Source organism: Pelobates fuscus, chromosome 5 (genome assembly GCF_036172605.1).
Source record: "Pelobates fuscus isolate aPelFus1 chromosome 5, aPelFus1.pri, whole genome shotgun sequence".
In the NCBI taxonomy this organism is placed as follows: domain Eukaryota; kingdom Metazoa; phylum Chordata; class Amphibia; order Anura; family Pelobatidae; genus Pelobates; species Pelobates fuscus.
Genome location: NC_086321.1, coordinates 366,364,209 through 366,381,724, shown reverse-complemented (window position 1 = coordinate 366,381,724; position 17,516 = coordinate 366,364,209). Strand labels below are relative to the sequence as shown.

The window sequence follows — 17,516 nt, the reverse complement described above, 5'->3', positions numbered from 1 at the left end:
GGAGTGCCAAAGGTTGCCTACCCCTGGCCTAGATTGCACAAACATCCTAACATCTGAGTCAGTGTTGTGACTGCACAGCGAGGAGTAAGCCCCCAAGATTCTGGAGTTGGAGGCCCACTAGAGCCACCTAAAGGGCAGACCTGATGCTATTGTATAATATTTACGATTACAAAACATTATTTAACAAAGGAAGTATTACTTATATTCCACAGGCACCATGGATAATCGAGGAGAAACGACCTCCAGAGGACTGGCCAAGTAAAGGAGAAGTAACGTTATCAAACTATTCTGTTCGTTATCGATCTGGCTTAGATTTAGTGTTGAGAAGCCTAAATCTCCAAGTGAAGGGGGGAGAAAAGGTAAATTCTTGCGGAATCTTTCACAGAGGTCCTTGTATTCTTGTATGTGCACAAAATTGCAGCAGGGACAAAGTGAGGATTAGATTCTGGGAATACATCTATTTGGCAACATAGTCTTCATGGCATTGAGGTTTATTTAAACCTGGTTGGAATAGGGAAACCGACAAAGGAACTGAACACATCAGGCCAAAATAACAGGAGATTCAGCTAAATAGTAGAGTTTTCCACTCAGCTGTTTAGGACCTTCAAATGTGTTTCCTTTGACAATTCCACAAAATTCCTCTTTTACTGAATAAACCTCATTATATGCTTTAGCTGTTGATAATGTATAGTGTACAGGCAAAATAAATATATACAAACCAGACCCTGCATTAAAAAAAAAAAAACAATAAAAAAAAATTACAATTATTAAACAAATATAAAAGATAATGATTTTTGTGGTTTCATTTTAATTGCACAGGTTGGCATTGTTGGAAGAACTGGAGCGGGGAAATCATCGATGACCCTTTGCCTTTTTAGAATTTTGGAAGCCGCAGAAGGAATCATCACGATAGATGGTGTAAATATCTCAGAAATAGGTCTTCACGATCTAAGGTCCATGCTGACTATCATTCCTCAGGTAAATCATTTGTTTCATTGCTGCTGTTTTCTCGTAATAGCAGCCTAGGCCAGAGTAACTGCAGAGATCCGAAATTTAGAGAACCATATTCCATTTACCTCTATATTGTCCGCAGGGCCGGATTAACATAGGGGCTGATGGAGCTGCAGCTCCAGGCCCAGGCCCATGGAATAGGCCCATTGGTTTAAAAAAAAAAAAAAAAAAAAATTTTTTTTTTTTACATTTTTTTTTTTTTTTTTTACACACTACTCTTAGGGTTGCCAGGTATTTCTCATGTATTTCTTAGGGTTGCCAGGTATTTCTCATGTATTTCTTAGGGTTGCCAGGTATTTCTCAGAAGTATTTCTCAGGTATTTGAGGCTGCCTAGCCGGTGCCGGTATTGCAGTAATACCGGCAATACAAATGTCTGTCTCAGTATAAACATAGTTTATTCTGCAATACCAGCGCCGGTATTTTTTTGTTTGTGTGGAGAGAGGCAGTGATAAGAAGTTACGGCATCTCCCTCCCTGCATCTCTCTACTCACTGATCCGCGGGGACCAGTTCTGCACAGAGAGTCCAGACAGCAGCTCCGAGACATGGGGACGCTGAGACATTGGGACACTGGGTAACATGGGGACCCTGAGCATGGACGTCCGCAGGAATTTTTCCGGGGGGGAGGGGGGACATAATTGTAATGACATCCATGCTTGGCCCCTTTTTGACAGTGTCATGAAAGGGAAGGAGCATAGTCATTTTCACATAAAGCCAGGGTGAATAGCGTTTTCACAACTATGGTGTCAGGAATATATGTTTGTATTCCTTACACTATAGTGTTCCTTTCATCAAATTACAGGAACATTCTGGTCACCATAACAACTTTATCTAAATGAAAATGATGTGATGCAAGGAGGCCCCTGGGTGCTCTTTCTTTGAAGGGGTTAAACCGCTCTCAAATGGTTTACCCCCAAAGGCTTCCTTCAGCTCCAGATCTCCAGGTCGCTCAGTGGTATTCAACTTCTGAAACAGAGTGTCAGGAAGTGCAGATTGACGTCAGGCATGGGTGCTGCAGATTGGCTAGAGTGGTCAGCTGCTGCTGACCCTCTAAGCCAATCGCTAGGTCCCGATTCATAAAAATGTTTTACGTTTTTATGAATGGGGAGCTACTGATTGGCTTAGAGTGCTAGCTGACCCATCTAGCCAATCAGCGGCACCCCTACCCAGCGGCCCTCTGTGTTTCCTGACACTCAGTAAATAAAAGTGAACACATTAACACTGATATTGTTTGTTTTTACCTGGGGAGATGAGAAGGTCCAAAGTTTCCCTGCCAGACCCAGGTACCAACGCCTAATGATGTGGTGTCCAGAATGAAGTGCTCCAATCTCATTTTCTTCTCCTTCATTTGACACAGTCTTCTTTGCCTTCTGAGGCTCCTTCTGCTCCTTTACCTTTCTGCTACTTTCTGCTTATTTTGCGCCCTTCTGCTCTCTTTCTGATCCCTTTCTGCTCCTTGATGGCCCTTCCTGCTTCTTGATGGCCCTTCCTGCTTCTTGCATACCCTTCCTGCTTCTTACTGCCCTTCCTGCTTCTTTCTGCCCCTTCCAGCTTCTTGCAGCCCCTTGCTGATCCTTTCTGTTCCTTCTGATTCTTCCTGCCCCTTCCTGTTCCTTGCTGCCCCTTCCTGCTCCTTGCAGACCCTCCCTGCTCCCTCTTCCTACTCCTTGCTGCCTCTTCCTACTCCTTGCTGCCCCTTCCTGCTCCTTGCTGCCCCTTCCTGCTCCTTGCTGCCCCTTCCTGCTCCTTGCTGTCCCTTCCTGCTCCTTGCTGCCCCTTCCTGCTCCTTGCTGCCCCTTCCTGCTCCTTGCTGCCCCTTCCTGCTCCTTGCTGCCTCTTCCTACTCCTTGCTGCCTCTTCCTACTCCTTGCTGACCCCTCTTGCTCCTTGCAGACCCTTCCTACTCCTTGCAGACCGTCCCTACCCCTTCCTGCTGCCCCTTCCTATTCCTTGCTGACCCCTCCTGCCTCTTGCAGACCCTTTCTGCTCCTTGCTGACCCCTCCTGCTCCTTGCTGCTCCTTCTACTTTACCCTCCTGTTCCTTGAAAACCTTTCGACCCCTTCCTGCTTCTTGCTGCCCCTTTCTATTCCTTGCTGGCCCCTCCTGCCCCTTGCAGAACCTTTCTGCTCCTTCTACTTTACCTTCCTCTATGCGGTCTCCCCCACCCCCCATCCCTCACTTACCTGCTCTGTAGGCTGCCTCTGTGCTGCTCCCCTGCGGTTTCAGTCATGAGAGAGAGGCAGGGATAAGCTGTAGCTTCCTGCCTTTCTCCAGCGCTGGTATTGCACTGTATTCTCACACTAAAACGAAAAATAGCAGCACAAGCTGAAAAATCCGGGGGGGCCAAGTACCCCCTTTACCCCCCCATTCGGATGCCCATGACCCTGAGACACTAGGGACACAGTGGCCCCATGTCTCCCAGTGGCCCCTAGTCTGTGTCCCCATGTCTCCCAGCCACTGTCCCTAGTGTCTCAGTGTCCCCATGTCTCCCAGTGTCCCCATGTCTCTAAGTGTCCCCTAGTGTCCTAGTGACATCAGGACACATGGAGACATGAGGACACAGACTCAAAGGGACACTGGGAGACATGGGGATACAAACACTAGGGGACACTGGGCGACATGGGGACACTGAGAGGCATGGAGACACAGGGAGACATGGGGACACTGGGCGACTGAGACATAGGAGACATGGCAGTGTTCCCATGTCTCCCAGCCAGTGTCCCTAGTATCTCAGTATCGCCATGTGTCCCTGGTGTCTCTCAGTGTCTGTAGTGTGCCAGTGTCCCTAGTGTCTCAGTGTTCCCTAGACTCCCAAAGTCCCCTAGTCTCCCAATGTCTCTGTGTCCCCATGTCTCCTAGTGTCTCAGTGTCCCCTAGTATAAAAGAAAAAATCTCAGGCACTCAATGTGATAGATTTAGGCAGGTTTATTGGACACCGCAACGTTTCGACCTGTACCCAGGTCTTTATCAAGTCTCCAATGTCCCCTATGTATCAGTGTCCCCTATGTATCAGTGTCTCAGTGCCCCATGTCTCTCAGTGCCCATAGTGTCTCTGTGCCCGTAGTGTCTCTGTGCCCGTAGTGTCTCTGTGCCCGTAGTGTCTCAGTGTCCCCTAGTATAAAAGAAAAAAATCTCAGGCACTCACTGTGATAGCTTTAAGCAGGTTTATTGGACACCACAACATTTTGACCTGTACCCAGGTTTTTATCAAGTCTCCAGTGTCCCCTATATATCACAGTATTTCAGTGCCCCATGTCTCCCTGTGTCCCCTCGTGTCTGTCACCCAGTGTCCCCAAGAGACTCAGATTTCCCAGGTCTCCCAGTGTTCCCTAGTATCTGTGTCCCCATGTCTCCCAGTGTCCCAATGTCTCTCAATGTCCCCTAGTGACATGGGGACACTGGGAGACATGAGGACACAAACACTAAGGGACTGGGAGACATAGGGACACAGACATTCCCCCTTTTTGTGTATGTACGCCCTTTCGGACGTTCTGGTTATGTGATTTGTGTCAGTAGCCCACCCTTTTACCGCATCCATAGACTTCCTGCTTTACTGGACACTGCTGTTAGGGGGTATGGGTTTACTTGAAAGATGAAAGCATGAGATTAGCAAAGGGTATGTGTTTTCTCATAGTTGCATCCTATGAGTTTCCCTACAGCATCATCTCCATCAGATACATGACGCTTAGGAGGTAGGACTGTTTTAGTGTTTTTGGTCAATAAGATTTTGTAATTAGGCCCATCATAATTATCAGCACCAGGCCCACTGGGCTCTTAATCCGGCCCTGATTGTCCGGTAGCTCTGGATTTACAAACAGATTTTGAATACCTATTGACTGTTATTAGGTATGCAGTTTGTTCTCCACTAAAGAACCTTATTTCGATACATTTTATCTCCTTTACCAGGACCCAGTACTTTTTTCTGGCACTTTAAGAATGAACCTTGATCCTTTTGATAAATACTCAGAAGAAGAAATATGGAAAGCACTGGAACTGTCCAATTTGAAGAAATTTGTTACCAGTCAGTCAAATAAACTGGAATATGAATGTTCTGAAGGAGGCGAAAACCTAAGGTATAGTACACCATTAATAGAAGTATATTGTAGGAAAATTACCTGTGCTTTGCTGGACATTATAAGTATGCATCACCATGACATATCAGCAGTGCCAAGGATAGCCAACAATACTCTCAAGCAATGGAAAACCAGCATTATCCTTATTGCCTGCTGGAAGGCACTAGGCAACGGCTTATAATCTCTTAACTGGCCATAATGCCAGTACGGTATGTGCATAGGTGTTCTTACAGGGATTTCGCTACTCATCCCAATATGGAAAATCTCCGTTATCATTTGTAATTACTGAACCTTCCGAAACCAGCACACTGGTTCCTAATCCAAATCTGTTCAATTCTGCTCACCGCGAAGAGTTCAAAACGAAGTAGTCTGCCTTTAAATGAGCTTTGTTAAGAAGCATTGTATGATACACCTTTTACAAATCTTGAAAAAAAATATTTTTGTGATGTTTTGTGTTGTATAGTTTTTATGCTACAAACATAAATTTTGTTGGATTTTTGTTATGTTTGTTTTTTTTTTATTTGTTTTTTTTATTTTAACCCACCCAGTGTTGGACAAAGGCAACTTGTCTGTCTGGCCAGAGCACTACTCCGCAAAACTCGAATTCTCGTTCTGGATGAAGCTACTGCCGCGATTGACTTGGAAACAGATGATCTTATCCAAACGACCATAAGGACTCAGTTTGAAGACTGCACGGTGCTAACAATTGCTCACAGGCTAAATACCATAATGGATTATACCAGGTGAATGAATAATGTCTTACACTGGGCCAAACCAAGTAATGATAAAAAAGGGTGGTGGTAGTCGTGGAGAACAGAAAATTAGCTAACTCACAAGTGAACACGGTTATACTGCTAGCAATAAGTACATACTTCTCAATATTTTAAATGGCCAAAGTGGCACGTGTCCTTTTTAGGGATGTGTAGATGTTCCAGGACATTTAATGAGAAATTGTGGCTTACTGATTTCGAACGGCGAACGTGAACTTCCGCAAACGTTCGCGAACCGGCGAACCGCCATAGACTTCAATGGGCAGGTGAATTTTAAAACCCACAGGGACTCTTTCTGGCCACAATAGTGATGGAAAAGTTGTTTCAAGGGGACTAACACCTGGACTGTGGCATGCCGGAGGGGGATCCATGACAAAACTCCCATGGAAAATTACACAGTTGATGCAGAGTCTGGTTTTAATCCATAAAGGGCATAAATCACCTAACATTCCTAAATCACAATGGATATTGATTGACACCTGACATATGACATATTGACACATTGACATATGGATTGACACCTGTCCTCAGAGACCCTGATACACACTGACACAGAGCAGAATAGGGACTGTTCCCCCTACATAGGGTCACTTGGCAGATATGGATTGACACCTGTCCTCAGAGACCCTGATACACACTGACACAGAGCAGAATAGGGACTGTTCCCCCTACATAGGGTCACTTGGCAGATATGGATTGACACCTATCCTAAGGATCCCTGATACACACTGACACAGAGCAGAATAGGGACTGTTCCCCCTACATAGGGTCACTTGGCAGATATGGATTGACACCTATCCTAAGGATCCCTGATACACACTGACACAGAGCAGAATAGGGATTGTTCCCCCTACATAGGGTCACTTGGCAGATATAGATTGACACCTATCCTAAGGATCCCTGATACACACCGACACAGAGCAGAATAGGGACTGTTCCCCCTACATAGGGTCACTTGGCAGATATGGATTGACACCTATCCTAAGGATCCCTGATACACACTGACACAGAGCAGAATAGGGACTGTTCCCCCTACATAGGATCACTTGGCAGATATGGATTGACACCTATCCTAAGGATCCCTGATACACACCGACACAGAGCAGAATAGGGACTGTTCCCCCTACATAAGGTCACTTGGCAGATATGGATTGACACCTATCCTAAGGATCCCTGATACACACCGACACAGAGCAGAATAGGGACTGTTCCCCCTACATAGGGTCACTTGGCAGATATGGATTGACACCTGTCCTCAGGGACGCTGATACACACTGGGGGGGGCTACTGTCCTCCCCCTGCCCCCACCCCTGCGCGGAGGGTGGGGGCCATAAAAATAATGAGGGGGGACCTACTATCCTCCCCCCCGGTCCCCACCCCTGCGCGGTGGGTGGGGGCCATAAATCACAATGGGGGGGGACCTACTGTCCTCCCCCTGCCCCCACCCCTGCGCCGTGGGTGGAGGCCATAAAAATAATGAGGGGGGGACCTACTGTCCTCCCCCCGGCCCCCACCCCTGCGCGGTGGGTGGGGGCCATAAAAATAATGAGGGGGGGACCTACTGTCCTCCCCCCAGTTCCCACCCCTGCGTGGTGGGTGGGGGCCATAAAAATAATGAGGGGGGGACCTACTGTCCTCCCCCCGGCCCCCACCCCTACGCGGTGGGTGGGGGCCATAAATCACAATGGGGGGGACCGTAAGTCATAAGTCAGTCCCAAAATCTGCACATGAACATAAAAGGCTTTAATCTCTGCTCAAACACTACAAAGTGCATTTAGTGATCATATTTTACTTTAAGGAGAACTTACAAATAATGCAGACATACAGTAAAGCATGAACTGACGTGATGCATTTTAGCACAAGAATGCCCTAGTAGAATGATTGCTATTTTTTTAACTCTGGTAGTTGTAGAATGCTGTCATTTTACACAGCGTGGGAAGTTCTTTTGAATTTTCCCACGCTGTGTAAAATGACAAAGAGCACTCTGATTGGTGGGCTTGGAATCTAACCAATCAGAGTGCTCTTTGTCATTTTACACAGCGTGGGAAAATTCCAAAGAACTTTCCCACGCTGTGTAAAATGACACAGAGCACTGTGATTGGTGGGCTTGGAATCTAACCAATCAGAGTGCTCTGTGTCATTTTACACAGCGTGGGAAAGTTCTTTGGAATTTTCCCACGCTGTGTAAAATGACAAAGAGCACTCTGATTGGTGGGCTTGGAATCTAACCAATCAGAGTGCTCTGTGTCATTTTACACAGCGTGGGAAAGTTCTTTCGAATTTTCCCACGCTGTGTAAAATGACAAAGAGCACTCTGATTGGCTTAAACCAGCCAATCAGAGTGTTCTTAGCCTAATTGCAGGGCGTGGCAAGGCTTTATAAGCCTTCCCCCGCCCTGCAGAGCTCAGTCTGCGCGGAGCCCTCCATGGGTGAAGATGGATTATATTTTTTTAAATTGCGTCGGTTCTTATGGCTTTTTATTCAGCCTTTTTTGGGGCTGGAAAAAGAAGATTTTAGAAAAAAGAAGACGTCAAATGGTCAGTTGATTTTTTCTTTACAGGTTAGTTATTTTATTCCCCCCTCACTATTTTTTAGGGTGAGGGGGGTAGGTAGGGGGTAGCCTCTTTTGGGGTGGGGGCGTGGGTGACTAGGGGCTTGGGGACCCCTAGTCACCTTTGATTGGGGGGGATTTTTATTTAGGGTCCCCAGGGGTGCGGGCCGGGGTGGGAGGACACTAGGTCCCCCCCATTGTGATTTATGGCCCCCACCCACCGCGCACGGGTGGGGGCCGGGGGGGAAGGACAGTAGGTCCCCCCCCTCATTATTTTTATGGCTGGAATGTGTCTGCTGACTGTGAGGCACAGGGTCAAAGTTTACTCAATGATGACGAATAGGGGGCGGACCGAACATCGCATATGTTCGCCCGCCGCCGCGAACGCGAACACGCTATGTTCGCCGGGACTTATTCGCCAGCGAACCGTCCGGGACATCACTAGTTATAATGATGTGTTAAGGTCTGTTGATGACTTACACACAGCAAACATTTGGGCCTCCTTGAAATTATGGAGTTTGCAAAACATTTTTAAATGGCTAATTAACTAAAGGGACACCCCATTTACCTAAGGTGCAAAACTGCACTGGCAAAGCAGCAAACAGGAAATCATGAACTATCCGAGATTCATGGTTTACGGGAAAAAAAAGAATACAACAAATTCCACCTTAGCTCCACACTCGTCACCGACATCCAGTAGGAAGGGAACGAGAAGGTAGATAACATACAGCCGTTTCTGTATGGTTCATATGGATGCTGTACACAACCAGGCACATTTTCAAAAGAGCCAGTGGCAGGATCCAATTTATTAAAAATTATTTAAATGTATCCTTTAATTATTCATATTTCATTGCCTTTAGTAAGATTCAGGTTAAGTTGGTCTTGATAGACTATTGACTCTTAAATTTTGCAGTTGAAGTATTAACCACTCAGCTATCTCAGTGGTCAATATACTGGGTATAAAAAAAATTATGAAAAAAAAAAGCAACTTATTTTTTACTACTTATGCATTGATAGAATAATGTCTACCGAATATCGAATGCAGACTGTCAAAGGTTATTAGACACTGAAATAAATGTATTTCTCTGTTGTGAGTCCTGCTCCAGTTGCAAAATATAAACTCATGGTGACTGAGCAGACAGTCAGGACGAGAAGTTCAGATACGCACTGGAAATGAATGATTTAATAGCGTGAGCCTGAAAATTAAGACGCAAATTAGTTAATAAACACGTTAATCTGTTAAAGAGCTAAAAATATTTTAACGCCTGTTCCAGTGTTTTATATACCTAAACTGAATTTAGTTTACTATGAGGTTAAATTTTATATTAAACATTTCCAATAAGCAAATATCTACATTAAACTATATAAATGTAACATTGTTTTAGTTGTAAATACGCAGTACATTAATTCCATAACATGTATATATATTTTCAGTTGACATTGTACAATACTGTAGGTTTTATAATTATTATTTTTTTTTTGTTATTCGGTTGCAGAGTCCTTGTTTTAGACAAAGGGAAAATTGCAGAATTTGATACGCCGGCAAATCTTATAGCTTCAAAAGGAATTTTTTATGGAATGGTGAAGGACGCTGGATTAGCTTGAATTTTATAATTGGATTATGTTACAAGTTCTTTTATTTGAAATTTTTTTTAATTTTATTTTTATTTTTTTGTCGATGTAAATAAAATTTCCAAAACAAATTTATTTTTTACATTTACATTATTCTGTATTGAAATCATAATCATTTATATTTAAAAAAATTGTCATATTTTTTTTTCTTTCTTAAAAAAAAAAAAGCTAAATATGTGCATTACTGGTAAGAAAGTCTGTTTATTGTCTTTTTTTTGTGCAAGTTTTTTGTGAATGGATTTGAAAGAGAGAAATGTTGGCAAATAAATTATATACTTTTTTTTTATATTTATTGTTACTTTACCTCCACTGTTATTGACTTGGCCATCCGTTCTATATAAATATACATTGATTTTATAATTGATTTAACCTCTGTAGTGCTGGTCCTCTGTTATCCTTGACTGTACGTTAAACATCTGTTTTAGAAAGTAATCAGTCACATTTGTATTTTTTTTTTTGAGTCTCAATTTAAATGTAAAAAAAAAAAAGCACTTTTTACAGATTATTATAAAACAATGTGAACATGTTTTGTGTTTTAAAGTGACAGGAAAACATGGGATTTGTTAGATTCTTTTAATTAAATTGGATTCCTGGATGACAAACTGTAACAAAGTAATACTGGCAGAAAAATAGTTGATTACAGGTAAGAAACATATCCATTGAAATATACGAGAACCACAATCATGCAGCAACTGATTGGATGTGTGGATCAATTCTCAAAGAAAAAACTGTTTACTTGCAGGAATCAGATTGTAAAAAAAACAACAACCAAAAAACGCAAAATTCCACTATTGGACTTCTGATTTGTAATCCAAACAGATCTATAACTACTAGGAGCTAATTATTACAGACGTTGTGGTTTAGAGACTGACGAGGGGCTACAATATGGCAAACTACACTGTGATTTTAAGATGTTTAGATTGTTTGTAGGTAAACTGGTTGTGTTTTAATTAATTATCAAGCTTATGTTATGTAAACTATTTTGACCTCCGCATTTGCCTATTTTTACACAGTGAGGCCCAGATGCTACGATGAGATATAAAAATATACAAATAAGTGCTCCAGAGTTATAGCCATCTGACTATGACCAGATAGCATAGTTAGTATTAACAATCAAACGTTTGTGAAATTTTTGATAGTTGTAATCTGTAAAACAATATCTGCATAGTTTCCACACTTTGCATTTCTGTTTCAGCAGACTCGTGAATGGTATTGGCAAATAATTTTTACGGTCATGTTAATAAACATGTGCAGAATAATTACATTTTGCATGTTGAATTGTGCACAAATCAATTTCACCTGTGATGAATTAATCAAATTCCTGTTAATCTATGCCCAAAATAATCGATCTTTACGGGATTTACGTGAAAAATCAATCATTTCAGGTGGAGGTTAACAGAATTTTGATTAGTTCATCGTAGGTGAAGAGCATTTGTGCACAAGTCTAGTTGCATGCTACCCTATGAAATGATAGGGCGCACTTTGAAGTAGACTGTGAAATCAGATACAAATTTAAAGCTTTGTTGTACTTTTTTAAACTTGCCCCAGGAGCTGATGATCTTTTGGTTACTTGAATGTTCTGTTGCCTCTGTCATTCCTCTCCACTTCTCTCGGATGGACAGCGGGCAAAAATGTATGGCTCTTGACCAGTGCAGAAGTAAAAAAAAAAAATACAAAAAACGTTCCTCTGTGTCATAGGTATATGTATGTATTAGCAGTTAAATGTATACTCTACAAGTACTGTTTAATTTAATTTTAGTATTTTGCGTATGATGATTTGTTAATGCAAAATGCTATGGTTGCCCTAAAATCTCTTTGAGAAGATCACATGTCTTATTGTGAATGACTTCACGTAGCTTTCTGATACGTCGGGCACTGCTTGCCCCAATGTAGCTATGAGGTTGCAACACAGCCATGCCATTGTGAACATCGCCCATAATGATGAGTTGACTGTTAATTGACGTGATGTTGGGACAAGGACAGCTCCAGTCCATATTGAGTAAGGTGAGCTCCAGTGGTTGCTTTCCTAGAAACTTAAGTCCCATTTTTTCATCTTTCAGAATTTCCTCAATAGAGACCAAAGCTTGTCCTGAGTCCTGATCTTCTGTCAACTCTGTTACTCGCCCCAAGATCACAAAGTGGCTTTTACAGAAACTAGTCACCAGCTTCTGGCGAGTCTTGCATACTTTGCACTTATGGTTCTTTGGAAAGGGGCACATGTCCTCGCAAACATCTTTGCTTTCAAAATTGTTTTCATTCCCACCGCATCCTCCATAAATGAAAGATTGGCACTGGTTAATGAGTTTGTTATAAGCCCACCTGGGTTCATATGCTTTACATGGTCCTTGCAAAGCTGGTAAGCTACAGATGCTGACTGGGCCGTTCATACATGTTAACATGCACGCCTCGTAGGTTTCAAAGTGGTTTAAGTTGCTATTGCAATTACCGTAGATGAATATAAAGCAGTTATTTTTCTTTGCATCAAAATACCATCTTGATTGTTCTTCTCCGCAATCCTTGCTGTCCGGTGGTTTAAGACACTCATCGGTTGGGTAGAAGGTTTTGCTGTGACCCTTTTCTTTACTATGTTGTTCCTTCACAGTCAAGGGAAAGTTGATCTTGATAAGACCACCCACGTTTGTGGCTGTGCAGGTGTATGTCCCTGCATCCTGAAGTTGAGTATTGTAGATAACAAGTTGGCCGATGTTGGTGATCACAATGTTGGCTATGACATGGTTTGGTTTCATAATCAGTGTTTCCTTGCCTTCAGCCTGTTTTTCCCATGCTATGTCTGGTTTAGGTTTGCCAGTTACATCGCAGTGAAAGCTCACCGTGTCGCCCACATGAACAGTTTTATGAGTGGGGTTGCTTACGATTGTTGGAGGAATGATATTTGTGATTACAGCTTCCAAATATGAAATTGTTGGGTTTGGGGTGGTCTCAGAAGGAATGGGACTGGTGTTGGGCCAACTGAGATGATATTTACATGTGACAACAGCTAATGAAATACCTTTAGTGCAAGCCTCAGCATACATAAAACATTTGTTGTAATAGGTAAGTCCATCTGAAGCACACGTAAAACTGGGCTCCTTCTCACATCGGTCTTTGCATTTACAGATGGGATTCCCGTCCCAAATCTCACATTCAGAACCCTGCTGGGTACACATGTAGTAGTCACACGTAGCCTCCTTTGGCATGCCAACAGGACCTTTTTTTCCTTTAATATCCATGTATCTTGCAGCCACACAGCTCCTCGTTCCACAAACATTGGGGCAACACTTTTCATAGCTTTCACATTCCTAACAAAAAATTAAAAATAAACAATGTATTATTTAGACAAATGTATTAAATTACAAATCAAACTATCGTCAGGCTTACTGTACCAAAATCCATTTTAGTTTACCTCTTACAATACAAAAACACTCACTCCACTGCTCACCGGGGTGCATAAAAGAAGACCCATCCTGATTTAAATTCTACAAAAATAAATTGCGATGTTGCTTGGTTACGATCAATTTGACTAAAATGTGAATTGTGGGCAGATGATAAAACACTTCATTTTAGCCCAAAACAGCAGGGATACACACACACAGACACACACACACATCGAAACACAAGACCAACTATTGACTACCAAAGAATTTTTTCAATTTGTTTAACATAATTTTACTTGCAATTTGTCTTTGATATGAAACTGAATAATGGAACTGTCATGTTGTAAAAAGTCACACACAAAACATGCAATGTACCTTGCGGCCCAAAAATATATATTTCATATGTAATGAATGACCTGTGTAATTGAAAAACAGAGAATTGCATGAGGGGTATCATAGGAGAGACATCTAATTAAAATAACAGGGGAATGTCATACCTGTATTCATAAAAGATCAGCCTTATTAGATCTTGCCAGCAACCCCTGTGCAATGGAATATTTTTCAGATTTCACATCATGACCAGTTATAAATTTAGAAACTATCAGGCAGTGAGTCATTTATAAAACATGTGTCCTTCTTGTTGAGCCAGAAAAATCTCTCGGATTAGTTTAACATGTCAAAAAAAAAGGACATTTAAAAAACATTTTTTAAATTCAATGGAAAGCTATGTAGAACGGTTAAGAGATCAAAGTTTGAACCAAGTTTGCCGAAGATTCTGAATCTGGAATGTTTGCTAGCAGAATAGTTTAAATAGTAAAAAAAAAAAAAGAATTCAAATATAATGACATTGGGGGCAGGGCCTGGATTCCATGGCGGCTGGACGTGCCTTGTGTGAGCTCCGAGCTCAATTTACCCAAATCGCCTGACAAATTGCACGCCAGCCAGCCAGGACCCACACACGCACCTAAACGAGGACTTACCCACCTTGGGAGCCAGCCGAAGTGCCCCGGGTCTGCCGCCCGCGGATACGAGGAGCGTTCATCGAGGGTGTTGGGAGTGCGGCCTAGCAGTATCGCCGGACGGGTGAGGCGGCTGATCCCCCGCTCTGTGCGACCTAGTGCCCTCCCAAGCTTGCAACACAGCCCTGTTCCCCCCCCTCTGGACCGGCGGGGGTTATCCCGGTCCTCCTTAAACTATACCCTGGCACCAACCAGCAAAGAAACGCAAAAGACTCACGAGTCAGGCGGAGAGTGTCCAAGATGGCCGCCCGTCGCAGCACACAGAGGGGAGCCACGAGAAGCCACATGCAGCCTTTCTCCCTAGAGGCCCTCGACCGGCTATGCTCAGCCATGTACGAACTGCAGTGCAGCAGGGGTATGCAGCACGGGCAGTGGCCAGGTGGATCCGACCGACGACCCGCAGACGCCACTATAGTACCCCACTACAGGTATTCCAGGCGGGCACCCACCCACGCAAGCACCGGCGAGTGACTGAGCGGGACGCTGACCGCGCCAACCCAGACGCACAGTCCTGCACCCACACAAGCAGCAAGGAGAACGCCGGCCAACCCCAAAGCCCCAGCAGCATCCCAGAGCACAGCAAGCCTGACCGGCTAACCGCCGAGCGCCGTGCAACAGCATACGGGATTACCAGGCTGCACCAAACCAGCAACAGCCCTAACTCACTAACCCAACTGGGAACAGCACCTGGGCACAATATACCTCCACGGGTGACCACAACTCTAAGAGGATGGAAGCAACCGCTTACAGGACATCGAGCGGCGACTGGTGAGCCAAGGGGCACCTCATGCACGAGACAATACAGATCTCCCCATGGAGGACTTATTAGCCGCTTTGACGCAATGCCCAAACAGGGAGTAGGGTGAACAATCCCCGAGTGGGGAACAGCATGCCTACTGGATACCGACAACCTGCCGCATCAAGGGACGACCCGACAATAATTGACACTAAAACAATGCCCAAAGCTATAGCAGGAACTCACGACCTTGGGGGCATACACTCATACCTGCCGACTTAATGAGAGCGGGACTATCTTGGCCTGGGGGACGTGCTATTATTCAGCATCGCCTCCCTGTACGAAGCGTAATTGACAACTTTGGCCGAGCGAGCTCACACTCTAGCCTATATCCATGTTGAAATGCCATGTTGAATTTCATACCCACTATGAATACACCTGTTAGCAATGTTGTGTAACACCTGTAAGCCTAGCATAACTCGCACTACAGATAGCTCAGGAACTCACACAGACACTTCACCAGCATAAAACTCCTTCGTTAAGGTTACACGCCTGCATAGTCTACTGTTTTTTACAAACGTGGAAGTATAAGCCAGATCACCAGCGAAGAAATGCGTAAGCGCCTCACTTCATGATACTGATATAGACATCCACAGCATCAGCCTGTCTATCAGCCTAACACTGTAAATCCTTATAAAACGTGTGATACTAACATAACCCACACTCTGACCAAGCATGTATACAGCATAGTTGTACACGTACAGATGAAGCTATAATGTTAAAGCTATAATGTTAAAACAGCTTATCACACTATAATCTGCTTTTTGAACCTAAACAACGTAAACCAATACTGTATATTTCCTTACCAAAAAAATGTGCAAGTTCTACTGTTTACCCTTATGTTTTAAATGTGTAAATTACGCTAGAGGAATGCCTTTGGGGTACCTCTTAAGCATTTGTTAAAAACGTACGCACTAAAAAAATAAAGAATTAAAAAAAAAAAAAAAATATATATATATATAATGACATTGTAATACAGAGTAATACATCATATATATTATAATAGTATTATTATCTGCTCGGGTCCATGGAAGTGGTCTATTGGCTAACACTGAACAAATGAAATATTTTGATTAGCTTTCTATGATTCTATGATGTACCTCGCAAACACAGGCTATTTGCAATTTTTAAGAGACAATTTCCTCTTGATATAGACATTTTAGAATCCATCTGGGATGCTCTCAAGACATAACGGAAAATAAAGGAAGAAGGGTGTCTGGGAGCATAAAGAGCTGTTAGCAGTCTTTGTTAACGTAAAGAAATGTCTTGGCTCTCTGCTGGAGCCTTTACTAACAGCTCTTTATATGTTTAGACATCTTTCTTTCTCTATACTGAAGCTTAGCGTTTAGATCTCGCCAACCTGATCTGGTTGCACCTTAGGTGATTGTATTTTTTAACATCTCAGATTTGATAAAGGTTCAGAAAGGAGCCGAAACGTTGTCTCCACTTCCTTGTTTCAAATGAAAAGACTGCCTTTTTGAAGAAACCTTGAGTGTGCCTGCATATTTATTTTCTTCAATTTGTATTTTTGAGCATGTCTCCCCCCCTCTTGGATTTGGATACCATAACGAGAAATAAAGTGGCACTCACCTGGTCAGATTCACATTCCCTCTTACAGGTGCTCTGTGCGTCCACCCAAAGGTTTGGATTCATATCGTTCGGGCAAATGCCTGCATGAGAGTAGCGTATCTGGGGCACGGCGTGACTTTGTAAAGGTATCCCAGACAGGAGGAGAACGGTGGTTACTTTGGCCAAGGTCCACATCCCTGTATAGAAAAAGGTCAACATTTCAGAATGTCTTAGAATAAAGCACAGTAGATCAAACCCAACGTTTTGATAGACTTTAACCAGAAACCACTCTGTAGACTGTCAATTATACGGTCTGGGCCGAACTGAATGGATTAATGGACTTATAAAAGAAAAAAAAAAAAAGAAAGAATAAATAGCCCTCTAATTCAGACTGTACGATTTGTACAAATTATTCCATTGCTTCATTAATTAAATCAGAAAATCTTGATTTCTTTAACAAATACTTTTTTGTACTGGGTTTAGTGTGTGTTTGAAAGAAAAAAAAATGGTCAGAAATTGTTGAACAAGTTCAAAGTGCCATCTTAGGAATTAGTGAATGTAATTCACATAAAATAGATGCTTGTAACGTGTTGGTATTTATTTTTGTAACGATTTAACATACTTTAATGGAAAATTGAATATGATCTATATAGTATGTATGCATTTAGCATTAGAAAAAAAAACTGAAAATCCACTAAAGCTTAATACATTCCTGGACTAT

At 42.9% G+C, this 17,516-nt stretch overlaps 2 protein-coding genes across 2 annotated transcripts in view; one reads left to right on the top strand and one right to left on the bottom strand.

Annotated features, from left to right (window-relative positions):
• Positions 1 to 10,125, top strand: part of ABCC3 (ATP binding cassette subfamily C member 3) — an 85,262-nt gene extending 75,137 nt beyond the window's left edge. Inside the window, exons 27-31 of the mRNA XM_063456079.1 lie at positions 213 to 359; positions 820 to 978; positions 4,918 to 5,084; positions 5,633 to 5,827; positions 9,902 to 10,125. Of these exons, the coding sequence (XP_063312149.1) occupies positions 213 to 359; positions 820 to 978; positions 4,918 to 5,084; positions 5,633 to 5,827; positions 9,902 to 10,010 (777 nt within the window). The 3' untranslated portion in view covers positions 10,011 to 10,125. The remainder of the gene's footprint in view (positions 1 to 212; positions 360 to 819; positions 979 to 4,917; positions 5,085 to 5,632; positions 5,828 to 9,901) is intronic.
• Positions 10,126 to 10,611: 486 nt separating this feature from the next.
• WFIKKN2 (WAP, follistatin/kazal, immunoglobulin, kunitz and netrin domain containing 2) lies at positions 10,612 to 17,108 on the bottom strand. The gene is made up of 2 exons (XM_063456078.1): positions 16,817 to 17,108; positions 10,612 to 13,336 (listed from the first exon to the last, which is right to left on the bottom strand). The coding sequence occupies exons 1-2, from the start codon at positions 17,012 to 17,014 to the stop codon at positions 11,831 to 11,833; spliced, it is 1,704 nt and encodes a 567-aa protein (XP_063312148.1). The 5' UTR covers positions 17,015 to 17,108; the 3' UTR covers positions 10,612 to 11,830.
• Between the last annotated feature and the right edge of the window lie 408 nt (positions 17,109 to 17,516).

What these genes read in the sequence shown, in the direction of transcription:
- WFIKKN2 (XM_063456078.1), bottom strand. Translation starts at nt 17,014, where the DNA reads ATGTTGACCTTTTTCTATACAGGGATGTGGACCTTGGCCAAAGTAACC. An exon ending in GGGAATGTGAATCTGACCAG is followed by an intron (nt 13,337 to 16,816) that starts GTGAGTGCCACT and finishes ATTTTTTGTTAG; the next exon opens with GAATGTGAAAGCTATGAAAA.